General features: G+C 38.5%; 1 protein-coding gene across 1 annotated transcript; it reads left to right on the forward strand.

Annotated features, from left to right (window-relative positions):
• Positions 1–884: 884 nt before the first annotated feature.
• Positions 885–27024, forward strand: Pabir3 (PABIR family member 3). Its single transcript, XM_052170338.1, has 7 exons — positions 885–1069; positions 5735–5813; positions 18448–18504; positions 21664–21707; positions 21806–21860; positions 24006–24095; positions 26998–27024. The coding sequence occupies exons 1-7, from the start codon at positions 885–887 to the stop codon at positions 27022–27024; spliced, it is 537 nt and encodes a 178-aa protein (XP_052026298.1).
• The last annotated feature ends 298 nt before the right edge of the window (positions 27025–27322 follow it).

Raw genomic sequence — 27322 nt, forward strand, 5'->3', positions numbered from 1 at the left:
GATTTGGATGCACTCTGAGATTTTTGTTTTAAGAAAATAAGCTTCACATGTTACATCTATAAATCAGCTGAGGACTTGGGCTAACAGCCAATTCTAATACACTGTAAATATTCATATCAGATTATTGTAAAAAATAGTTATAAAAACGATGATTTATCTGCACATTTGGTTCACTTGGGAAACAAATTTATCAAAGCCATAAACACTTAGCATTTTGCTATTTTTTCTTTCTGGACTTTAGTGTGTTTTTTAATTACGGAGGTATACTTTGTCTGCTGTTACAGGACACATCCATGCCATTAAGCAAGCGTGTTGGTTTCAGTCATGAATGATAACAGATAAGTCCTGGAAAAACTGAAAGACAGGGATCAGTCTTAGAAAAACTGAAATATTATGGCAGAAAGCAAAGTATTCTTCTATAACTGATATCTCTGAACTCTTTCCTGAGTGCCATAGTCAGCACAGGAACAGATAAATGACCTTTAGCACAGCACTAGGAAGAACACTGGAACCATGGAAGGCTGTCCCTATAGTGCCCCTGTGCTACTCTGCTGCTCCGGTCTTGAGCCACAAGGATGGTAATTGCTTTCGTAGCTAGTATGTATCATTTGACTGGACTTGGTGAAGTCATAACTGCCCTGCTTGCTCAGGACAGTTAGTCTGTAGTTTTTGTTTTGACAGTTACTTGCTGCCATGGATTAGAAAAGGGAAAATTTACTCAGTCATTTGTATTAATAATTTAGACCCTTTTTTGACAATTAGAGGTCTAGGTAAGAACTAGGAGGTATTCAGCTGGTTCTGCCCAGGGACACCAGGGCCTTCTGCCACTATTTTCTCACTCTCTGCCATTTGCTTTTCTCCTTGAAGCATCTCCCCACCAAGACATGTCCTTTAATGAGCAAGAGCCAGATACCCTCCAAAATTTCCAACTTGGTAGAGGCTTTATCCTCAACACGGACGTGGCACAGGAGAATATGGAAGTGGATTTAGGCCTGTCAACACCTTCCAGCACTTTAGAATTCAGTCACCTTAGAAGATCCACCAGCATCCCTTTGGTCAATGGATTTGGGTGAGTAGGGTGGATGTACCTAAGGGCAAAGAGGGCGAGGGGCAGGGGTGTTGGACAAAATGACATTTAATAGAATTTCCTTGCTTTCATTTATCAAGGTCTTACAAGCATCTCCCATATTCCTGGTGTCTAATTATCCCCACCTCAGCCTAGTGGAGGAGAGGGAGTGGATGGGGCAAACTGAGTGACAGCATTCACCCCATCCTGACCCATCCTTAGCTTATCACATGTCTGAACCTGAATATTCTCTTCTGATGGGTCTACATGGACCCGACTGTAGACACCAGTAGTGTGGAACACTGCATTCTTGTAATTTCACTTTCTCTCTTAGCTTCTCCTCTGAAGAAGCTGAGCATCCCTCACTCATGCTTCCAGATTCGTTATGACTATTACTTTTTCATTTTCTCAGCTGACTTGTCACCTTTGTTTGACCTTCACCTCCTGCACACTGAAGATGGAAATTGTTGTCAAGCGAATAAATAAACTTGGACTTTTAAAAATAATTAGTTTTTTTTAAAACAAAACAAAACAAAAATTTAGGTGCTGCAGAAAGTTGACCTCTTGAATTATGCAATCTCAGTGGGTAATATCCCCCAGTCCCAGAGAGAGAGAGAGACCCAGTCCCAGAGAGAGAGAGAGAGAGAGAGAGAGAGAGAGAGAGAGAGAGAGAGAGAGAGAGAGAGAGAACACGCACGCATGAGCAAAGCACAGGTATATATATGATATATGAGCAGAGCAGATAAGTAATACATAGGTGGTTGTATTAGTTATTTCCTATTGCTGGGATAAAGCACCATGACCACAGCAACTTAAAAAAGAAACATTTGATTTGGGGTTCGTGGTTTCATAGGGTTAGAGTCCATGACTATCCCTGTCAGGAACCATGCTGCAGGCCCACAAGTCTCACACTGGAACAGAGCTGAGAGCTCACATCTTGAAGCACATCACAAAGCAGCCTTGAAACCTCAAAACTGTTTCCCAGTAACACATCTCCTTCAACAGAGCTGCACCTCTTAATCCTCCCCCAAACAGTTCCACCAACTGGTTACCAAATGTTCAAACATGAGCTGGTGGGGCCATTCTCATTCAAACCACCACAAGGGCATTAAAGTTTGCTGTCGGGGCTGGAAAGATAGTTCAGTGGGTAAATTGCTTAATACACAAGCGTGAAGATCTGAGTTCAGAGCCCGGAACCCACAATAAAAGTCAGGCTTGACAGGCCCTGTAATGCTAGCTGGCACTTGGGGTCCATAGACAGGTATATCCCAGGGACTTGCTAGCCAAGCAGACAGACTTGACTAGCTTACATGGTAAGTTTTGTAGCTTAAAGGCATACCAAATAAATTACCATTAATTCAATTTTCTATATAAATGTTAGTTACTTCATGCAATAAGACCTTGAGCGATGGAATTTATCTCAAATTGCACATTAATATTAAATAAAACCCTTCAATCCTGTGCACAACAAAGGAGACTATGGAAAAAATAACATCTCTCTCTCTCTGTGTGTGTGTGTGTGTGTGTGTGTGTGTGTGTGTGTGTTAGATAGCTTCCTCTGTCTCTCTCCACTTTGTTTTTTAAAACAGGGCCTCTCATTGAACCTGGAGCTCACCATTTCACTTAGTCAAAGCTTTTGACCTTGGTATTTTTACTAATAAATGACATTCATAAAGCGTAGCAGGATATTTGACTCATTAGTTTTTGTTTTCAGAGTCCCAGGAATGGAATTTAAGTCTCTAACATACTAGGTAAACTCAATACTACTGAATGATATCCTCAGGCCAGGAACTTCTTAGAAACAGTAAAATTGTTTTGTAGAGTTTACATTTAGGAAATTTGCTTCTGTAAATAATGCTTCCAGAAGGATATATTTTTCTATACATGGAATTTGATGTGAAAATAGAAAATCACTTGGAATCTATGTGGCATCGCTGAGCAAACTGCAGATAGAATAGTCGACTGCTAGATGTAAATTGGACAGTAGTAGGACACTAAGAATTTGAGGCATGAGTAAAGGAATATGGTGCATATGCAACTGGAAATCTAAAATGGGGAAATGAATTGACAAAGGCTCAATACAATCCTACTTTACACCAATTCTTCCTTCAGAGTAAGACTCTGACTTCACACTAGCTCATAAATACACAAACAACAAAAAGTCTTCATATAGGCAAGTCTCTGACTTCATGCATGTCAGACATGATTCCCATAGTGTGTCAAATGAGAACTGAGTGAGGTGGGTCATACTTGCAATCCTAGCATTTGGAATCATCATGAGTTCTTTATATACTCTCAATCTCTGCTTAGTTAACTTAATTTCTAATGTCAAAACTTTGGACAGAGTCTTATAGAACAGGCTGTGTTTAAACAGGTGATCTTTTGTCTCCACCTCCTAAGTGTTGGGTTACAGATATACATCATCATACCTGGCCTCAATACATAAGGCAGTTTGTCAATACTACACTTAAGGTAGCTTTTCAATACTATATTTAAAAGTGGGGTTTTAAAATAACCTTTTCTCTGGCCCTTATTTAAATGCTTAGAAATATGGATAATGGTGTGACTCTCCAGTAGAGTTCTTACCTAGCATGTATGAGAACCTGGGATTGATCCCCAGCATCACACACAAGCAAACAAATACTCAAACCTGTCTGAGCTGCAAAGTGAGTTCAAACCAACCTAGGCAACTCAGTGAATAAAAAGGGGGCTGAGAATGTAGCTCAACAGTAGATCACTTGGCTAGCATGTACTAAGTACTGGGTTCAATCTCTACCATCTACATAAAATAATAAATAAAATATTTAAATTTGTGGTCAATAATATTTAAAAGAATTAAGTACTATTAATTGTACATATTTGTCAGGTACAAGATCATTCAATACATGTGTATAATATATAATAATCAAATCAAGGTAGTTGCTATTCCTATTCTTTAAATTTTAAGTTCACATTAACACAAATAATTGCATTTCCCTATATATTCTAATATATGCTTGTAATGTGTGCTGGTCAAATATGAGTAAGTTACATCCCACACTCTTAGCTACTTTGTGTCTTTTGTCTCTAAGTTCCTTTCTTGTAGTTGGTTCAAAACTACAGAGTAGGTTGCTGTGAACTCTGCTCACTTCACTGTGCTATGCTTGGCAAAAGAAAAACAGAGAAGCTATGTTTGTGTCTAGGTTTTGTTCAGAAATTCTCCTAGTCCCTGAAATCCAAAAGTCTGTAGCCAGAGTGTGGAGGGCGTTGAATGTCATAATAAAGACATGAGTGTGGTAGATAATAGCCACTGAAAATTGTGAGCTAGAGAGCAAGCTGTTCTTTAGGAAGGTGACCCTGGCAGTCCTACTAAATAGCTTGGAATAGGGAACGAACAGAGGTGAGAAGGCCAAAGAGACTATTGTGCAGTTTGTGTATAAGGAAAAATGCTTTGAAGTGGTTTTTGGCAATGATCCTAAAAAAGAATAAGATGGATAGAAAATAGAGTTTAGGGGTACAGCCTAAAAGACTGGCTCTTGATTGGATATAAACAGCAAGGAGAAAGTGTTAGGGTTTTTGTTTTTGAGAGGGGGGGGCAGACAGACACAGACACGGGCACAGGCACAGACACAGACAGATACAGACACAGTCACAGACACAAAGAGACTAAGACAGAAGGTTTCATGTAGCCTCAAACTCCACTATGTAACTGAGACTAGCATTGGATTCCTGATTCTCCTGCCTTTACTTCCCAAGTGCTGGGATTACAGGCATGTACTACCAGTCGTAGCTAAAGACAATTTATTATAGTCAGTAGAGAAACCCAGATAAACAAACAGTATATGGGAACCATCTGTATTCTTTTGTGACTTCTTTGGAGTTAAACTGAAAAGCTACCATAAAAATGAAACATAAAAAGTAAAAGATGACTTCTTCTGGGTGACAAGGTCAAATAGTATTGAGGGCACCTGTGACGGCAACAGGCAAGCCGGGAACATAGGCTCCATTTTCAGTAGTTGGCTGCTCAACTTGTCTGCTCTTGTTTGCAGTGTGGGAATGTGGCCCAGGGTTGAACAAACTTGCAAATTTTCTATTGAAGCCAGAAATACCAAGACTGGATTTTTTTTCATGTGAAATCTTTTAGAGTTACACAATGAATTCAAAAGGATTTTAATACCCTAGGGCAAAGTTTACCTGCTGACAATGGCAGACATGTGAGCCCTACTATTGGTTATGGTTCTTTTTTGTAACAGTTCAGACATTAAGTGAGAATTTGTGCTTGTACATTGTAGCTCTGATCATAAAATTAAATCAGTTACAGGTTTATACACACACACACACACACACACACACACACATCGTATTTCCAAGGTTACAGTAAATTATGCTTATTCTCAGGAGAACAATTAGAAGTAAAATGGCGTCTCTGAGAAATTCTTACCTTACAAGGAAACTTATTTAAGCTTAGCTGAGTTAATCTCTCCTCTCTCTTTCTCTCTTTCTCTCCCTCCCTCCCCCCCTCTCTCTCTGTGTGTGTATGCATGTGTGTGAAAACATCTGCACAGCTATCTCCACCAAGAAATCATTTACATTCATAGTATTCATAGTGTTCCACTTTAACTCTAAGGTATATTTGTTTAAGAATTCAGTAATGGATTTTATATACCAAAATGTTTTCTTTTGCCTTAGTGATAATTCACAGGGATTCCAAATTGACCCCACAAGAATGAGAAGGAACAGCTCACCATTTCTGAATCAGCATGGTTTGGTAAGCAAATGCTTATTATGGCATTCCTACGTGAGACAAACCTCTTGGTCTTCAGTGGTGCCTCTCAGACTTGTAGAATATGGAAGGCTTGTTAAAACGCAGCTGGGTCTCACCCTGTAGAGTTTGTGACTTACAACATCTAGGATGAAGCCTGAGAATGTACTAGAATGTTCTAGAATGCTGTAGAATGGCTTTGAGAAACAATTTCTCTAAATATTACTAAGGGAAGGAAAACATAGTCAATGCAGTTACAATTATTTTTCTGCAGCTGCAGCTGGATTAGCTTTTAAATCCCCTATGGAAAACCATCTAGTTTGCATCTCAGGCTCTCTTAAAAGTAGTTCTTAGTCCTTTTTAGTTTAACTTTTCTCTCACATTTATCTGAGGTTGTAGTTAAAAATTCCAGTTTGTGGTGTTACCATAAGATCTCTAAATTATAACTCCTTTTCTGCTAATTAAAGCTAGGAAAATAGAAAACATTCTTATAGGTCAGTAAGTCAAAAGAATAAATGATTCATCATATAAAATTTTTTAGATGATGTAAATTGTTCACAACATTCAATGAGCTATTTTAGGGAGGTGATGAGCCATTCAGCGCATTCACCAAGTGTTTGAATCACCACCTCTCTAGTTTCAACAAGTGCGTATCTTTGTCTTACTGATGGAATGGTGGGCGGCCTTTTAGTATTCCACGAAGGACTGATCTCTGAAGGGCCTTTGTCATGCTAAGGAAGTTCCCCCCTACTCCTACCTGTTTGAATTGTTGTACTTTTTCTGCATCATTTGAAATAATTGTGTGTTCTTCCCCTTTGTGCTATTAATAGGGTATCTTATGCAGATTTTCTTATGTTGAATCACTTTGAGATTCTTAGGATAAATCTTCTGGCATTAGTCTATGGTTTTCTGTGATAGTTCTGCTGGCTTGGGTATCTCAGTAATGCTAGCCTCGTAAAACATTGGGAAGCTAGTGATTCCTCTTTGCTTTTACTAGAACTCTAATACCCTTTTCCTCCTTCTCATCTCTTATTCCCTTCCCTCCACATATGCCTTCCTCCCTTCCCTCCTCTTCCTTACTCTTTTGATCTCCCCTTCCCTCTCCTACCCCTCTTCTCCTCCTTTCACTCCTCCTTTCCTCCCCCTCTTCCTATTCCCCTCCTCACTTCCTCTCCCTGTCATTTTCCTTCCTGGTCCCACTCTCCACCCTCCTCTTCTTCCCATGCCCACTCACTCTCCTTCCTGCTTCCTTCCCTCTCTACTTCCATTGTCTCTTTATTTCCAGAGTCTGGGGACTGAAGAAGGATGAGCAGAACTGACTCCTGAAAGTTTTTCTTTGACCTTAAGATTCATGTACAATGGGATACATATACCCACACACATACACAAATAAATTAATAAGTAACCATTGAAGAAATAGAGGCCATGAATTTGAAAAAGAGTACCGGAGTATGTGGGAAAGGTTGGAAGGAAGAAGGTAAAGAGAAAAACAATATAATTATGTTTTAATCTTCAAAAATAAAATATTTAAAATCTAGGATAAAGGAAAATAACATATTTGGTGAACTAGAAGTAAAATATATGGAGACAAGAGGCTATGTACAGATTTGGAAAGAATACATTGTAGCTAGAATTGATGGGAGGTGGGAAGACATGGGAACCAGTAGAATAGTATAAGATCTTATAGATTGAGGTGTGGTAGCACATGCCTGTAATTCCAGTATGTAGGATGCTAAAGCAGGAAGATTGGGAGTTTAAGGGCAGACTGGGCTCTATAACAAGGTCAAGCTCAGTTATACTGTAAGATTTTGTTGTCTTACACACACACACACACACACACACACACACACACACACACACCTAACCAACAAAACATCAACACAGGACCTTTTTGTTGCATTCTACTATAAAGATTCTGTATCTTATTTTATGTTAGAAGACAAGTCATTGAAGAGTTCTTAAGGCTGAGGTTGCTATGAACAAATTTGCAGTTAAAAAAAAAAAAACAGCCTGAGGGCTGGGTGGTGGAGGTGGCACATGCCTTCAATTCCAACAGTCAGGAGGCAGAGCAAGGTGGATCTCTGATTTCCCAGCAGGTCTGGACTACAGAGTAAATTCCAGGACATCTAGGGCTCTGAAGATAAACTCAGTTTCAAAACAACAACAAACAAACAAACATTCTCCAGGGGGCTGGAGAGATAGCTTAGAGGTTAAAAGGACTTGCTGCTCTTTCAGAGGACCTGTAGTTCCTAGCCTAGCCCAAGTTATGTTCCCAATACAACTCCTTTTCTTGGGGGTCTAGCATCTTCTTCTGGCCTCAAATGGGGAACTATACTTATATGCACATACATACATACATACAAACATACATATACACATACATACATACATATACACACAAACAAACATACATACACATATACATACATACATACATACATACATACATACATACATACATATGCATACACACAGATACACACACCCAGAACTAAAAGTAAACCTTCATGGGCTGGAAGTATAGAGTGTGAACCCAGTATGTACAAAAGCCCTCAGTTTGATCCTCAGCACCCTATAAACTGAATATCGTGGTTCATACCTGGAATCCCAAAGCTTGGGAGGTAAAGCAGAAAGAGCATAAGTTCTAAGTCATCATCAGTTACATGCTCAGCAGCTTCAATGCAAATGCAGACTGCATGAGACTCTATCTCAAAAAGAAGTAACATATATTAAAAAAATTAAATTATCTTGCCTTTAGAGTCGAAGGTAGATTAGAAGAAGGCAAAGGTAGAAGCAAGCCTATCTTGCATCTTCAGTGGGAGGGTACTACTATAATAACTATGGCAAACTGGCTGATGGTGGGGCTAGGGAGATAACTCAGTGGTTAAGAGCACTTGCTGTCTGGCAGAGGACCTGAATTTAGCTGGAAAATTTCACTGCAGAAAAGTGTAAGATACAATGATGCCTGCTTAATTTCTGTTGAAGAAGGATGGAAAGTAAGGACAAGAAAAACACTGACTGGGCGGTGGTGGCACACGCCTTTAAGCCTAGCACTTGGGAGGCCGAGGCAGGCCTATCTCTGAGTTCAAGGCCAGCCTGTCCAGCAGACAGCAGAGTGAGTTCCAGGACAACCAGGGCTGCACCGAGAAACTCTGTGTCTCAAAAACAAAACAAAACAAAACAAAACAAAACAACCAACCAAACAAAAAAAACCCAAAATCAACCAACCAACCAACCAACCAACCAAATAACACTGTGCCCATAAACTCATTTCACTTGTTTGGAGTCAAATTACCTTTTCTATGCCTTAATTACATCATCTAGAAGATGAGAATGGGATAATATTGACATTATAGGCTTTTTGATAATTACATGCATCATAATAAAGCATTTAGCATAGCACTTGCACATATTGAATGGTCAATAAATATTAGATGGTGTGTGTGTGTGTGTGTGATATCAGTTGCTGTCCTTAATCTTTCTTCACCTTATTTATTTGAGACATGGTCTTTCACTGAACTTGGAGCTCACAAATCGTTTAGAATGGATGACCAACAGGTTGCAGGGATTTCCCTGTCTCTGTCTTTCCAGTTCTGGGATCACAGGTGCACACTTGGGATCATACCATCACACTTGGCTTTTATGTACATGCTAGGGATCTGTACTCTGGTCCCCATGCTTGCATAGAAAACACTACAAACTGATTCACCTTTTCAATCCCAAGATGTTTTTAGTACTGATAGTATGTGTAGACAGCAACCATGTGCCCAACATTTTAATGCAAATTCATAGGAATTATAGATTCTTAATTTACATAAGGTTCAATGTGTATTTAAAACACACCATTTTATATAATGGGTCCTTGTTGCAAAGAATTCAAATCATCTAATTTATTTAATGACGGAGATTTCAAGGCTTGTTGATTTAGATTGATTTAACACAAGGCATATGTATTTATTGTGTCAATGCATCAATTCATTATTAGTATAAGACATATGTAAGTATATGTTTATATTAGTACAGAAATGCTAAGTTATCTAAGAGAATGGCATGATGAATTACAGTGCTATAGGCAGAAACAGCAAAATCCAATTAGAGGAGGCTTAGACTATAAGATGTCAGATAATAGAACAGGTTCCAGGATTGGCTAATTCGATCCTTCAGTGATGTCATTAGAGGCCCAAATTCCTTCCATGTCTGCACTCTCCCTTCCTCAGTACCCTCACTAAAATCTGTCTCTAATAAGTAGACTCTGGTTCAAAATATGTCTATAACATGATCATATATGTGTTTATCAAGCTGCCATTAGTAGCTAGCTATCTCTGGAACGTACCATCACAGGACAAATTTAACTTCTACTTTCTACATTTCTATAGTATTTAAATATTTTCATCAAAGCATGAACAATAGTTTTTATTATCTGCCTCTTCGCAGACTCTCACAACCCCATTCTTTCCGTGTCTGTGGATTCTCACTATGTAGCCTAAGATGGCTTCCAACTTGTGATCCTTCTGCCTCTACCTCACTAATTTTTTTCTGTCCTCAGATAAATCATAGTTCTACTGTGTGACTAGACACTTTGTAGAGAACTTCAAACTTTGGTCATAAACTTAAAATCACCTGGTTTCACAGTATAACAAAACCTTTGTGAAATGACATGAGGAGTATGATTTTCTAAGCATCACATCCATTTTTCTTTTCTTTCTTTCTTCCTTTCTTCTTCCTTTCTCTCTTTCTTTCCTTCCTCCCTTCATTCCTTTCTCTCTTTCCTTCCTTCCTTCCTTCCTTCCTTCCTTCCTTCCTTCTTTCCTTCCTTCTTTCCTTCCTTTCTTCCTTCCTTCCTTCCTTTCTTTCTTTCTTTCTTTCTTTCTTTCTTTCTTTCTTTCTTTCTTTCTTTCTTTCTTTCTTTCTTTCTTTCTTTCTTTCTTTCTTTCTTTCTTTCTTTCTTTCTTTCTTTCTCTCTCTTTCTTTCTCTCTCTCTCTCTCTCTTCTTTCTTTCTTTCTTTCTTTCTTTCTTTCTTTCTTTCTTTCTTTCTTTCTTTCTTTCTTTCTTTCTTTCTTTCTTTCTTTCTTTCTTTCTTTCTGTTTTGTTTAAAGGTCAAGTTCTAGCTGTGTGGCCTAGGCTGTTTTCAAACTTGAGATCTTTTGTCAAATGTTAGAGTTGCAGACTTGTGCTACAACAGAGGGCTCAAACATTTTAACTATATGATCCCCAATATTTATCTGATCATCAGCTTGCACATTGGTGTCCACAAGCTCCAAATCAGTTTCTGCTCCCCTAGGAGCAAGTACATCATCTCATTTCGAGCACCATTCTGTATGCTGCCTCTCCAGCCCACATTACTTCCTGTTAAGGACTAATATAAGCTGCCTTGACTCATTATTTCTGGAACCAGGCAGAGTGGTCTTAAACATAGCCCACAACCCTTCCTTCAGGAATATCTAAACATTTTATCTGTATCAACTGTAATAGAAAATGAGTTAAAAATAGTGAAACTAGAATATTTTAAAATTAATTTTTAAATATCAGTCCATACTAGTTTTTGTTCTCCACCTATCTCTCCTGTTTCTATGTATAGGATGGACTCCAACTCAAGACCCCACCCCAACTGCCCACTGCTAGAGTGCTGGGATTCATAGGCCACCATATCCAGCTGTGCGTTTTGGGGGCTAGGGTGGGGGAACAGTCCCCAAACTTCCTTAATATCTCCAGTGAAATAACCTCCTTGGGAATAAATTTTAGCTAGCACACACTCCAGCTCCTTCCCCCTCCACTTCCCTTAAAAATCCATAAGCATGCATATACTCCGCCCTCATGACGTCATTCCTTGGCACTGGTACTCTTGCTTCCTTCCAAGGAATTTCATCCTCCTAGACTAGGAGAAAAAGACACAGTGAGAATTTATGCAAAAGACACTTAAGGAGTTTATCAATATCTCAGAAAATGACTTCACTACTGAGGACTGAACTTGAGCCTGGGCATGCTGAGTGAGCCTTTTTATCACTGAGCTTTACAACCCAGTTCTGTTTTGACTTGATATCTTGTTCCATATAAGAAAAAACACAAAGCACTTTCCTTGCCAGCATCACCAGCAGTACTTTGCTTTGGGGGAAACTTGCTTCCAGAGTTCTTGCTTTCTCTGGAAGCAAGAAAATATCTGGTCTTCTACAGTGGTACTACTAAAAGAAGCCGCTGATCAAGCATTTGAGCTATGCATCCAGTGTAAAAGGCTTCCAGTGGCTTATGGTTCTATAAATCCACTTTAGTCCCACTCAACACAGTGGGATTCATTTCAGTTGTACTGACCTCTCATGATTTCCTGGACAACATTTTCCAATAGGAAATTTTAGATCTTTGTCTCAAACTAAACTGGCTCTTTACCACCTATTTGGTATCAATTAAAAATACCTTTGAAAGAATTGCATAATGAGTTTAAAACAATTTGCCACCTCTCTCTCTCTCTCTCTCTCTCTCTCTCTCTTTCTCTCTCTCTCTCTCTCATTAATATGTAATGAATACTCAGCTAATGCAAAGTTTTCTAAATAGAAAATATGTATATATTTAAGTTCATATTATCATGACTTTTCATTTAGATTATAAACATCAGAAACATTAATGTTTCACACTATATATTGTGAACTGTCTAGTAATTTAAATTATGAAAACATGAGTGTTTGTAAGCTTTCTGTAAAATAGGTTGGTCCTGGGCATCCAGAAACTAGCAAACAGGCCAGTATGAGGGTGAGGGGGTAAAATCAGGCTTAACAGTGCATGCATATAATCTCAGCACTCAGAAAGCAGGAGGTAGATCTCTGTGAGTTCAAGGTCAGCCTGATTGTTCCTTTTAGTAAGTTTCAGGCTAGCTAGGGCATTGAGAAACTGTCTCCAAAAATCTGCCTCTGTCTCTCTGTTTCTGCCTCTCTGTGTGTCTTTCTGTCTCTGCGTGTTCTCTGTCTCTCTTCCTCTGTCTGACTCTCTTTTTCTTACACACACACACACACACACACACACACACACACACACACACATACTGTTATTAAAACATCAGGCCCAAAACATGGCTAGAAAAGGCTGGTCCTCTGGCTAGAAACTAAAGCATGCTCAGAGCTGAATATCTGCTTATGCACATCCCAAAGCTAATAAAGAGTGCTGCTGGATATAACCTGCTACTTGCTCCAGTCCTGTATTTACTGGAGTCAATCATTTTTTTTGCACTTAAAAAATTGAGTGTAGCTTATAAAACTCTCCATCATTTTAAACTCTTGGCATCAGCTCCTTTTCTTGTTTCCCTTCCTTCCTGGATACACAGCAGGTTAATATCCTTGCCTAAAATATAGCAAACATTTTCACTTTTCTGTGACATATGCTACCAAACTCCTCACTCTACAAGGCCCAACTCAAATAAAAATGTTACCTTAAGCTTTTCTCCCTGTCTCCTATTCCTCTGCATGTCTGCTCGATTTTGTGGTGTTTTTTTTTTTTTATCCCATTCTACTTTCCTTCCGTTTGACATTTGTTTCTTGTCTCTTCATTCTCTGTGTGTGTGTAAATGTTTTTTGATGTGTATATTTTTTAAACATTCACTTTACTCTTTAAGTGTGTGTGTCTGTGTATGTCTCTGTGTGTCTGAGTATAAATACCCATGTGGTTCAGAAAACAGTGTTGAATCCCCTAGGTCTGGAGTTGCAGGCAGTTGTGAACCACATATCCTGGGTGCACACTCATAACTGCTGAGATATCTCTCCAGTCTCTGTCTAAATGACTTTATTTGAAGAAACTATTTGCACTAGGTAAGATTTTTTGTCTCCACTCGAAAATAAAACAGCACAGTAGGAGCAAAATTTGTTTCAGATGGGGTTCTATGTTTCTCCAGGGTTCTACTGTGTGTTCTAGGTTATCCTGAAATGCCCATCCTCCTGTTTTAAAGGTGCTGAGTTGGTGTTGTGCAGGTGTGCATCATTATGACCAATAGTTCTTGTGGGTTTTGTTTTTTTTTTTTTTTTTTGTAGTTTTTGCTTTCATCATTGGTTTCCTAGAGGAATCATAAGGTTAAGATCTATAGCATATTAGCAGCTGTTTTTATCTCTTCTCTTTCCTTCCGACAATGAAAACAACTCCTTAAATATAATAAGGGTGTGAGTTGGTCATTCTTCTACAATACAGCCCTATGGTGAAGCAGTGATGCTAATCTTCACATGTAATTTCTGTGGGAACTCAAAGGAGTTCCCTTTAAAAGAAAAACTTCTTGGTGAGAAAGGCTTTTTCTTGGTAACCCTGCCTGTCCTGGAACTCACTCAGTAGACCAGGCTGGCCAAGAACATAAAGATCTGCCTGCCTCTGCTTCCTGAGTGCTGGGATTAAAGGTATGTGCCACCACATCTGGTGCCATGATAAGTTCTTTGTTTTGATTTTTCAGTTCATGTATGACTATTGTGTTGTCATTTTTACACTCTTCACTGTTCTTCCAGCTTTGGATAATCTACCATTAAGTGACATAATCTGCTCCTGCAAAAGTCATGTGGTAGCATTTGAAAACCTAGTAAAATATAAAATCATCTCTTTCATAAAAGCAAGTGTTTATTTGGCACACATTCATCTTCACTCTTTTTCTTGGCCACAGTATGCCAATGATTTTCTGCTTTGAGCCTTCAGCTGATCTCATCATTCAAACTCACTCCCATCATTCCAAGACCCCTTTTTCATTTAACCATGGACTATATTTTACATCCTCCTTCCTTCGCTTGAAACATTCCCCACATACTGCTGTTACATTTTTCTTTAAGCTTTCATAGCTCACAGAACTTGCTCATTTTAAAGATCTTTAAGATTTAGGAATGCCTGTATCCTTATTACATGCTGGGGAATCCTTTGGGCATATGCCCAGGAGTGGTATAGCAGGATCTTTCGGAAATGTCATGTCCAGTTTTCTGAGGAACCGCCAGACTGATTTCCAGAGTGGTTGTACCAGTTTGCAACCCCACCAGCAGTGGAGAAGTGTTCCTCTTTCTCCACATCCTCGCCAACACCTGCTGTCTCCTGAGTTTTTAATCTTAGCCATTCTGACTGGTGTAAGGTGAAATCTCAGGGTTGTATTGATTTGCATTTCCCTAATGACTAATGAAGTTGAACATTTTTTAAGATGTTTCTCCGCCATCCGAAGTTCTTCAGGTGAGAATTCTTTGTTTAGCTCTGTACCCCATTTTTTTAAATAGGGTTATTTGGTTTTCTGGGGTCTAACTTCTTGAGTTCTTTATATATATTGGATATTAGCCCTCTATCTGATGTAGGGTTGGTGAAGATCTTTTCCCAATTTGTTGGTTGCCGATTTGTCCTTTTGATGGTGTCCTTTGCCTTACAGAAACTTTCTAATTTTATGAGGTCCCATTTGTCAATTCTTGATCTTAGAGCATATACTATTGGTGTTCTGTTCAGGAATTTCCCCCCTGTGCCCATGCTCCACTATGTTCATAGCAGCCCTATTTATAATAACCAGAAGCTGGAAAGAACCCAGATGTCCCTCAATGGAGGAATGGATACAAAAAATGTGGTATATATACACAATGGAGTACTATTCAGCCATTAAAAACAATGAATTCATGAAATTCTTAGACAAATGGATGGAGCTGGAGAACATCATCCTAAGTGAGGCAACCCAGTCTCAAAAGATCACTCATGGTATGCACTCACTGATAAGCAGATATTAGCCTAGAAGCATGGAATACCAAAAACATAATCCACATATCAAATGATGTCCAAGTAGAAGGAAGGAGAGGACCTTGGCTCTGGAAAGGCTCAGTGCAGCAGTAGGGGAATACCAGAACAGGGACGTGGGAAGGGGTGGATGGTGGAACAGGGCTTATGGGACTTTTTATGGGGATCAAGGAAAGGGGAAATCATTTTTTTTAAATTCGGTGTATTCTTTATTTACTTTTCAAATGATTTCCCATTTTCTGGGTCCCCACTCCCGCAAGTCCCATAAGTCCTCTTCCCCCTTCCCCCCCTCCACCCCCCCACCCCCCACCCTCACTCCGTTCCTCCATCAACTCCTTCCCACTTCCCTGTTCTGGTATTCCCCTATACTATTGCATTGAGTCTTTCCAGAACCAGGGGCCACTCCTCTGTTCTTTTTGGACATCATTTAATATGTGGATTATTTCTTGGGTATTCCAAGTTCCTAGGTTATTATCCACTTATCAGTGAGTGCATACCATGACTGATCTTTTGAGACTGGGTTACCTCACTTAGTATGATGTTCTCCAGTTCCATCCATTTGTCTACGAATTTCATGAATTTATTGTTTCTAATGGCTGAATAGTACTCCATTGTGTAAATATACCACATTTTTTGTATCCATTCCTCTGTTGAGGGACACCTGGGTTCTTTCCAGCTTCTGGCTACTACAAATAGGGCTGCTATGAACATAGTAGAACATATATCCTTATTACATGCTGGGGAAGTCCTCTGGGTATATGGCCAGGAGTGGTATAGCAGGATCTTCCGGAAGTGCCATGCCCAGTTTTCTGAGGAGCCGCCAGACTGATTTCCAAAGTGGTTGCACCATCTTACAACCATTTAAATGTAAATAAATATATAGAATAAAAAAAGGAAAAACAGATTTATGAATGCCGGGAAGCCTATTCTTTGTTTTCTATTGAGAACAGAGGCTAAATTCCAAAAAATTACAATTCCATGTGAGCCACTTTTCATCTAATTTAGTTTCTGCCAATTCCTCCCAGTATGTTTTCAGTACCTTAAGCTTCTCTGTGCCTTGGGCATGGACCTCCACCTGAGTTGTTTTCCCCATTCATTGGAATACCTTCTGTACACATTAAGAATTCCAACCTCAGGCTGGAGCACTTAAGAGCACTTGTTTCTCTTGCAGACAACTTGGATTTCATACTCAGCACCCACATGGGGGTTGCACCATCTGACCTTTAAGGGCACCAGGCACACATGTGGACTCACACATACAGGAAAAACACTCTCACACATAAAATAATAAAATAAATCTAAAAACAGAACGAATTCCTGTCTACTCTGTGAGGCTTTAGCGCTTAGCTGGGCTTTGTTGTTTGTTTCGTTCTGTTTTTTCCTAACTAGATGTTCATTTTCTCAAGGTCAGGAAGATAGCATATTTACTAGATCCTCAGGTCCTAGCAAAGTGCTGTAACATACAGTAGGTACTCATTAGGTATTTTTGAAATGTTCCACTTATGTTCTTAATATATACGCATATATATATATATACTTAATATATGTACATATACATATATTGTCTGTATACTTGGTATATGTTATTAATATATAATGAGGCTGGGGGTATAGCTTAGTGGTAGAACACATGCCTGTCTTACACAAAACCTTAGGTTTGATTCCCCAGCACTTTAGATAAAATCAGAATGTGAAAGCCAGATATGATAAATTCAGTACAGAGCATTTAAGGAAACAACGGGGCTTGTTATCTCGTCTAGATAAATTCCGAGGGTAATTTAAGCTTTGTGTCCATACTTAGCTTTAAATCCCCTCATTGTTTCATTCTCCTCTTACATGGGCTTTCATAAGCTTTGAGACAAGACAAAAAAGGAGAAAGTAGCTCTGAAAAAGAGAAAGGATCTAGGCAACAAGTATCTTAGCAACGAAAAGGAAAATGTTGTAAACTACTTGAAAGTGTTTGCCTTAAGTCAACCCATATTATGAAAATTAGTTGTCACCGGCAACCTTCTAAGATATTTGATGAAATTATTCTGTTCATGTTTTCTTTGTATGAGGCAGCTTAGCTGCTGATTTAATAACTGTTTGAGCTTTTTGCTCTGGTAACACCTCTCAATAAGCTTTAGTGCTTAGCTAAAACCAGCAGGAAAACTGAGGTGACACTGATATCTATCTAGTGTCTTAAGAAAGGAAATTTGACCAAGGGGCTGGATGTGGTAGTGTACTTAAGATCCCAGTTTGCAGAAGTGGAAGGGTTCAGCTGTATAAGGAGTTTGAGGCCAACCTAGTCTACACGAGACTCTGTCTCAAAATAGATTAACTTCAGAAGTTAAAAAAATTGTATTGATGTTTTGTCTCATGTTTTTTCTGTTAGCAATTGTAATTCTCAAGATATATAGACTTTTGAATAACACAATATACTTCAGTCAAGATACAAAATTTTATTCATTTATTTTTGGTTTTGGTTTTGGTTTTTTGAGACAATTTCTCTGTGTAGCTCTAGCTATACTGAAACTCTCTATATAGACCAGGCTGGCCTTGAATTCACAGAGATCCACCCGCCTCTGCCTTTCATAAGCTGGCATTGAAGGCATGTGCCACTGCTGCCAAGCCCCAATTTTTTTTTTTGGAAGCTTTGAAGTTAACAGATGCCATTGCTGTTGTACACTCAATAAGTGTTTTAGACAGTATGACATTAACTTCAGATTTTAAATTTTTGTTTGTTTTCTGAGACAGGGTCTCTCTGTGTAGCCCTGGCTATCCTGGAACTTACTCTGTAGACCAGGCTGGCCTCGAACTCAGAAATCTGCCTGCCTCTGCCTTCCAAGTGCTGGGATTAAAGGCCTGCACCTTCACTGCTGGGCTCATATTTTAAATAATTAATCATAAACATTACAGTAAATCTGACTCTTATATTTTAATTTTTAGCTGTTTCTACCTCCCCGCAGTCGTACATCTGCCAACCGGATTTTCCAAATTAAACAGGTTAGAGAATTTTCCAAACTAAATTGCTCCTTTTAAATTAATTTGGGGGGAATTTACTTATTTATTGGGGGGTGTGTGTGTGCATGCACGAGTGTGTGTGTGTGTGTGTGTGTGTGTGTGTGTGTCTGTGTGTATGTATGTGTGTGCCATGGCATATATGTGGCTGTTGGAAGACAACATGTAGAATCTGATTCTCTTCTTCCTCTATGTACTTTCTGACAATCAAACAGGTCATCATCGGGAGGTTTGGAGGCAAGCATCTTCCACAACTGCACCATTTCACCATCCTCATTACTGCTGCTATTATTGTTGTTGTTGTTGTTTTAATTCTAAAAGCATTCATAGCCAATTACATTTTAATTCAAAGAGTGGTTTCCTAAAATGAAACAGATAAATGGCCAGGTGTAGTGACACATGCCAATAATTTCAGTGCTTGTAAGATGGAAGAGGGAAGATCAGGAATTCAAGATTATTTTCAGTTACATAATGAGTTTGAACCACCTTGAGATACATGGGACATTTAGAGTCCACATTATAGATCATAATCTTTAAATTTATTTATTTGCTGTTTGAATTTGAATTCAAGGTTTTATGGATGCTAAGCCTATACTCTACCATAGAGCTATATACCCGGACCTTTTAATTCTTTTAATTACACATACCATCAATAAAAACTGTGAGTATACATGTCTACAAAGTACATATAAACCATGTTTATTTATACATTTTGGATATATACCACTGTGCTAGTACATTGTATGAATTATTGGCTATATACAAAATTGGCCATGCATGACTGTAACTCTAATGTTCAGAAGTAGAGGCAAGAAGAACAGGAGTTCAAGGCCAGCCTAAGAAACAAATATTGACTTAAAGGCTGCCCTGATCTACAGGAGACTTTGTTTCAATGTTTCCCCTTTCCCTAAAAGAGAAATACTAAACAATACAATAAAGAAATGCTATGTTTAGAAATTCTTAAATATTATTAATAGTCAGTACTGATAGTAAATGTAGATTTTATTTGTAATATTTTGTCATTTCCCCAGTATTTGCTTCAACTTTACATTACTAGCATTTATTTTCTACCCAACATTTATTTGTAAAATTGTCTTTTGTCCGTCTCAAAATGGGGCCTCACTGTGCTGCCTTAGGCTGGCCTTGAACTCCTAGGCTTGGGTGATCTACCAGTGCCAGCCTCCCTAGAGTAGCAGGTACTATAGAACTACTCACATGCTAGGCCTGTTCTCTGCCACTGAACTATATACCTTGCTCCATTGTAACCATTTTTAAGAATACAGTTAATAGTATTAAGTACATTCACAATGTTAGATAACCGGTTCTGCTTCTAGGACTTTCTTATCATGCCCCCAAAGAAACAATATATCCATTTAAACAAGTTTTATATTCTCACAAGCACTCCAGTCCAAGCCTGTAAGCTCCATTTTATTTTCTGGCTTTATGAATTTTGACTAGTCTAGGTACTGTATATTCATGGAATCATATAGTATTTGTCCTTGCTCATTCTACTTAGGCATAATGTTTTCAGGATTTGTCCATGTTGCAATATAATCAGAACTTTCTTTTGAAGCACTGGTCATTGAACCCCAGGCCCTTGTACATGCTAAGCAAGCACTCTACCACTGAGCATCATGCCTATGTCATACCTTAATTTTTATATATAGCTGAATAATATTCTTTTGTATGGACATTGTACATTTTGACCCTCATCTGCTTGAAGGACACTTGATTGCTAACCTCTGAATGGATGGTGCTGTTATGGATGTTGGTGTAAAAGTATTTTAGCCCTGATTTCCATCTCTTTTAGGACTTTTCTACAGAATCAATACCATTTTCATTACTGCCAACAGTATACAAAGGTTATATTTTCTCCACATTTTCACTAATAGTTCTTACTTCTTTGTTAAATATTCTAAATGTCCCTCTGTTGAGGATAGCCCTGGGGCTAATTGTATTTTATGTTAATTCCATTCTCCTGTGAGGGGATTTGAACAAGGTGATTTCCTTCCCTCCTTAATTTATCAATAAAGGTTAGAGTCTGTGATTGGGCAGAGAAAAAGAGGGGAAGGGGAAGGTGGAGATGAAGGGTTTGGGAAAGAAGGAGAGAGAGGGAGAGAGACAGAGAGGGAGAGAAAAATGGAGAAGGGGAGGGGGAGGGAGAGGGAGAGGGAGAGGGAGAGGGAGACGGAGAGGGAGAAGGAGAGGGAGAGGGAGAGGGAGAGGGAGAGGGAGAGAGAGACAGAGAATTACGAAGGAGGGAGATAGAAAGAAAGCAGAGCAGGAGCACCTGGCCTGGAGAAACCGCAAGTTATATAGATGGGGAAGATGATAGTGTATTGGTAGATCTGCCCAATCTAGGCACCCAGCATCACAGCATGTATTCTTATTAATTGAGCTGTGTTTTCTTTGACTGGGCATATTTGGGTTGGAGATTTACGGCAACACCCCTCTTACAATTTTATATAAACAGGATCCTTTCCTCATTTAGGTAATGCATGTTTTAATTTTTTATTACATTAATTAGTTAATTGGGCCTGTAGTTATATGTTGGGGCATTCTGGGGTGCAAGTGTGCAGGTCAAAGAACAACTTTGGGGAGCTGGTTCTCCCCTTCCATCTTATGGGTCCTTGAGATAAAACCAAGTCACCAGGCTTGATGGCAAGCACGTTTGCCCACTGAGCCATCTCACCCATCCTGTAATACATATTTTGAACCCCAATAGTTTGATTGAAATCATCTTTCAACCCCATCATTTTCTTAAACAAATCCATACTGCTAGGCATTTAGTATGGTATAGACTAAGACCATCATCGTACTACTAGTAGAGAAAAGCATGTAACTGAACGTTGGTGTTCTCCTGCTTCAAGGTACAGAGTTTCTCATCCAGTCAGCTTCTGCACATTTGATATGCTGCACTGCATAACTAGTAAAATACTGTTGTGGTAATTTTAGGCTAACAAAGAGCAGAGAGCCAGACACATGTAGAGATTTGTTTATAATGAAACAATGTAGCTCTTCAATAGCCTGGAGAATAACAATAAAGTACATTTTAGTGAAAATTTGAAACTCCCAACCAAAATGCAATTTAGTAGAACAGTAGGAATTAGGAACTTGGTTTACCATGCGTTCCCTCTCTTCTAGGAAGAAGGGATGAATATAGCAAGCAGAGAAGCAATGCATGAACGGTGAGCACTATGAGTTACTATTTTCATCATTTGTATATTCAGTTCCATCTTTTCCTTCAGATAGGCTGACTACAGTATTAATTTCTTTTCTTCTTCAGGGACATGCATACTGCAATGCAGATAAGTCAGAGTTGGGAAGAGTGTCTAAATCTGGTACAGTATTCAAATTAATTTTGTAGAAAATTTCCATTTTCACAGTGTTGTGTTAACAGCACCCACATGACAGTGCACAACCGCCTGTGACGGCAGTCCAGTGGCTCTGTCACCTTTTTCTGACCTCTCTGGGTTCCTGCACACATGTGATGCACAGAAACTCACAGGCTCCCACATATGCACGGCATTTTTAAAGGATATTTAAAAAGAAACAGTTTATGGCCTTACCATTAAAAATTATCATTACATGAAAGAGGTGTTGAAATAACATAGTTTTCTGAACTTAAATGATAGATGTAGCTGGGAGTTGTAAAGTGCCTCTATAGATGAAATCAACAGTGGAAAAGCAGAGACGGAAGGATTCTTTGAGCCTAGAAATAGCAGGCCAGCGGACAATATAGTAGGAGGGAGAGAGGGATAGAGGAAAGAGAGAAACAGAGACAGAGAGATCAAGATCTAAGGACAGAGAGATACACAGAAGACAGATCCAGAGATAGATAGAGATACACAGAGAGACTGAGATAGAGAGAGGAGAGAGATATTGAGAAATGGAAACACAAAGACAGAGAGACATAGAGAGTGACAGAGACAGAGAGATATTGAGGTTGACTTTGTTGTGGACCAGTGGACCAAATTGCTCTCTGTTCTGGCTAACCTAAGAAAAGTTCAGCTGTGGCCAGCACTAGGTAGACAAAGATGGGAGGATCAGAAGTTCAAGGTTATAGTTGACTGTAAGTTTGAAGCCAGCCTGGATACATGAGACTCTTATTTTGTTCAGAAACTATAGATTAGAGTGTTAAAGGCTTTTACTGGGCTAATTAATTCAATAAATTAGAATATTTCCACAACTATTTTGACATACAACCTTTAATTTAAACATTTAGACTATAAGTATATCCTTACTTTATGTTTTTAAAATTCTATAAACATTATGGTTACTTAGTTGTGATTGTTACATGACTTTTACTGTTCTTTTCTGTAAACATCTGACAAAACAAGAGTTAAGCTGAAATTTGAATAGGAGAGATTCTGGCTAATGCCAACTTCTGGACTTAGGAGTCAGCAGATGAGGAAATATGTTGTTGGCAGAAGAGAAGAAATCTTCTTTTCCTTTCAAAGATGTCTCAGATGTGCACTTGGCTCTCATTTCACAGTAGCTTTTAAAGACAGTGAGTTGTGTGTTGTTTAGAGCTAGGCCATATAGCATAATCAGGCTTTTGGGGGAAAATAGCACTGTATGGGAAGAATGATAACAGAAATAAAAAAAAACCCGAAGTTTTCTTTAAGCTAAAAAGAGGAGCAACACATAAGTGGGTCAGATAACTCAAAGACAAGAAATAATAATGTGGAGCACTGTGACCCCTGACCATCACTGCCATTTTTGTACAGCCACAAGGAGAAGACAGCCTGCCCTGATGCACCTTGACTTTAACTGAGCTCTGTGGGAACTGAAAACAAAACAAAGCAAAACCAAAAACAAAACAAACAAACAAACAAAAAAAACACCCTGGAGTCTTGGTCTTTCTCTGACTTCACAGTACTTCAGTTTGTAGATTCTGTTAGAGTTCTTTAATTGAGCAGATTCCAATTTCTTCAGATGTTAGTATGAATGAATAAGAGAACCTGAATGTTGGGGTTTGGGAGTGGAAGAAAACACATACTGTACAAGTATGACTTTACCCAAGTTTTGCAAAAGAATATATTTTAAAATCCTGAGTTAGGGGAGAAATTCTTTGCAAGAAAGGACCAAAGGCAATTTAGAACTAAAATATAAATGAAATATTAGGAATAAATATTTTTATTACCTTATAATTTTCAATAGTATAGCAATAGGTACAACCATAAGGAAAATATTAATTTAGAGCCTGAGTATATTGTATATGTTGCTCAATATTGACTGTTCACAATGCCTTCCTGGGGCACTAGGTAAGCACCACATAGTTCTCTCTCCCAAAAGATCAAGAGTGCCATTAATGTATCTATATGAATCATGCCTCTCCCACTTGCTTCATAGCAAGATATCCTCACTGTAGTATTGTGATCCTGTACTAAGTATTCCCCTGTTCATTTATAGCTATTGGTCCCTAGTACTTGATTAGCATGCATCTAGTGCTGCAACTGTACACTTCTTTCTCTTATACACAGAATGACAACACCATGAAGTCATCCACTATAAGGAACATCAACTTAAATCCTGTTCCCCCAGTGGCTTCCCTCACCAAAAATATTGGGAAGGTAAGAAAGGAGTGCGTAAAAGTCTATGTTTCTTGTCATGTTGAAGTATATTAATAGTCACCTCCTCAAGTCTTTAGGGGAATATATTTGACTATTATATATCTGAGTTTTTGTGAAGTTTTCCTGCTGACAACTGCCTGTAATTTCAGAAAACTAGCTGTAAAATTGGAAAACTGAAGCCCAAGAATCTCAAGTGTGAAACTGTTTCAAAAAACAAACATAAAATGACTCATGAAATAATTTAACTTTCTTTTTCATTTCTTAAACATGTTACACGCATTCAACTAAATTCAGCAGTTTTTAAATGTATAATTTAATTTTGGAATAATGTACATTTCTGTAACTACAACCATAGTAAAGATATAGAGTAGTTCTCATGCTAATTTGTTGCAGGATATTTGACCACAGTGTGAACTGCAAGATTATGGGTTTTTTTTGTTGTTTTTTTGGTTTTTTTTCTCCCTGAGACAGGGTTTCTCCGTGTAGCCCTGGCTATCCTGGAACTCACTCTGTAGACCAGGCTGGCCTTGAACTCAGAAATCCACCTACCTCAGCCTCCCAAGTGCTGGGATTAAAGGTGTGTGCCACCACCACCCGGCTAAGATTGTGTTATTCACTGAAAAAAAAAACTTTCTAATTGTGATATGGCTCAGCCCTTAACACACATCTCTAATCCCTCTGGTTGGAATACAGACACACACTTAGTACACTCCTTTAATCCCAAATAATGAAGGTAAAGTTAGTTTGTAGAAGGAAGCACCATTGTTTGAAAGTGCTGTCTAATTGAGTAGCAGACGAAATGAGTCAGGGAAATATTTGTCAGAATAGGATCTGCCCAACTCTCAGGAGAAGAGAGAGGAAAGGAAAGCTACTTGAGGGTCATTACAGAGAGGAGGAGGCAGGCAGTTTTACTGGAAAACTTGTACAGAGACAGGAGAGACAAACAGAGAGAGAGAGAGAGAGAGAGAGAGAGAGAGAGAGAGAGAGAGAGAGAGAGAGAGAGAGAGAGAGAGAACAAGCTAGACACATGTGAAATCAGAACAAGGCAGATAATGAGGGGACAGAAGATTAAATCAGATTGCTAGAGTTAGTTTGAGACCAAGCAGAGAAATTCAGTCAGAAGGTGAGAGAATCCAGAGTGAATCTGTCAGTTTGGAAAGGAGTTAGAGCCAGAACAGATGTGTTGACCAGCCAGCCAGAGCTCAGAAAGAACTAGAAAGGGTGAGCTTATTCAGCAGTTAAATCTCAGAGGCTGAAAACATTTTAGGCCTAGATAAGACTGTACAGAAGCTAGAAGCTTCCAGGCCTAAGCTTAGGTTAGCAGACTGAGGCAATAAGTCTCCAAGATAATTACATCAGGAGAATAAAAGTTTCTTTACACTAATTGCCTTGGAATGTTTTGTATTCAGCCTTCTCCCATCATGCCTGCATGCCCTAGGAAGTCACTAATTTGTTTTCTGAGAAAAATATTGATTTTAAAATGTCTATTCCAATTTGGTTTTAACACTGATTTTTCTCCATCCTTACTGTGGGAATTACAGTGATTTGCTTTCAAGCCCCATTCACAGGTCCATGTGACAATTTTAGCTTTTTTGTTATTGTTTTTGTTTATTCAAAGTATTTTTCTCTAGACTGGGATTGAACTTGTGTTGATGCTCCAGACTCAGCCTCCCAAGTACTGACTCATATAAAGCCATTTCTTTGCAGTGTTTTTATTTTTCCTTTTCTTCCTTCTTTTTTTATTCTTTTACTCTGTCTGTCTGTCTGCCTTCTTCCTTTCTTTCCTAGATATGGAACTCAGGGCCTTGTACATAACAGTCTAGCAATCTAACAGTAAGCTATACCCTTGGCCTTCATTTTACATTTTATTTTGAGACAGCATGTTGATAAGTTACCAAGGGTGGCCTTGAACTCACTGTGTATGTCTGACTGGCCTTTAATTTGTCATCTCCTTGACTTGACCTCCTGAATACTTAAGATTGTAAGGCTATCAGGCTAAGTGACAATGACAACATTCAATTTAAGTTTATGATGTCTGAAAATACTTGTAAAGTAAATTTCTTTTGCAATTCTGGAGATAAAGCTCGGGGTCTTGTGCGGGCAGGGCAAGCACTCTATCACTGAATTTACCTCTGGCCCCCAAGTATTTCAGTGGCTTAAAAGAAAGTACACTCAAAGTTCTGTAAAAACAAGTTATTTCTCTTTAGTTAAATTAAAATGCCATTTTTCCCATTTATCATTTCAGTTATACTGAAAAGAAGCATCAACTGACCAAGAATATGTAATGAGGTCAACAATTTCTTAACCCTGGCTTGACCACAGTCTTTCTCTAACCGAATTTGAATTTGTTCTTAAGCATCAGCTATCAATAGCTCTTAATTTATTTACTTTTTAAATGGGATCTCATATAGTTCAGGCTATCATCAAGCTCGTTAGTCCTCGGGGTAACCTTTAATTTCTGATCATCTAACCTCCACTTCCTAAATACTTGGATTACAGACATGCACTACCATATCTAGTTTATACAGTGCTGGGTATCAAACCTGAAGCATTTACCATGCTGTCCAAACACTCTACCAACACACCTTTACCCACAGCTTTCTAAAGCACTTGAAAGAAGAAATCCCTGGGGATCTATAGCTTAGTGGTGGTACTCTGAAGTGGTTGCCTATCATGCACGAAATCAAGGGTTCAATTCCCAGAACTGCAAGAAATTTTTCATCTTTTTTTAAATCTTATTTCATATTAAAGTTTAGAGAAAGGCAAAACAGAGATGTGATATTGTATGATATTGTATAATATGCATAGTTCTCATTAGTATATAGAGTTAAATGTTTATAATGAATTGATTGATTTTTGTTTAAAAGTTTTCTTGTAATAATTATGATGGTTTTGTTTTTAGAATTCACACGAACGCCAGACCTTTTAGATCAAGTATCCTGGAAACATCAAAATGTAATGGTACCTTTACATTCTGGCAAATATAACTTTAAATTATGTTGTAAACTTAGCTAATATTAAATGTTATTAATTTTGTTTTTATTTGGTTATTGTTTTTGTTCTTTTAGACTCTGGAACTTATTATGTAGACTAGGATGGCATCCGGCTCACAGAGATCCACCTGCCTTTGCCTCCCAAATGCTGTAATTAAAAACCACCACACCTGGCTAAAAACTTACTTAATTTATTTAATTTAAATGTGCAATTTGGGGGAAGTTCATACACGA

This window comes from Apodemus sylvaticus, chromosome X (genome assembly GCF_947179515.1).
Source record: "Apodemus sylvaticus chromosome X, mApoSyl1.1, whole genome shotgun sequence".
Taxonomy (NCBI): Eukaryota; Metazoa; Chordata; class Mammalia; order Rodentia; family Muridae; genus Apodemus; species Apodemus sylvaticus.

Bases quoted from the DNA above. Each gene is read 5' to 3' on its own strand.
- Pabir3 (XM_052170338.1), top strand. From the start codon at position 885: ATGTCCTTTAATGAGCAAGAGCCAGATACCCTCCAAAATTTCCAACTT. The intron at 1,070-5,734 runs GTGAGTAGGGTG...CTTTTGCCTTAG, and splicing joins CCTTTGGTCAATGGATTTGG to TGATAATTCACAGGGATTCC. The intron at 5,814-18,447 runs GTAAGCAAATGC...TTTAATTTTTAG, and splicing joins TTCTGAATCAGCATGGTTTG to CTGTTTCTACCTCCCCGCAG.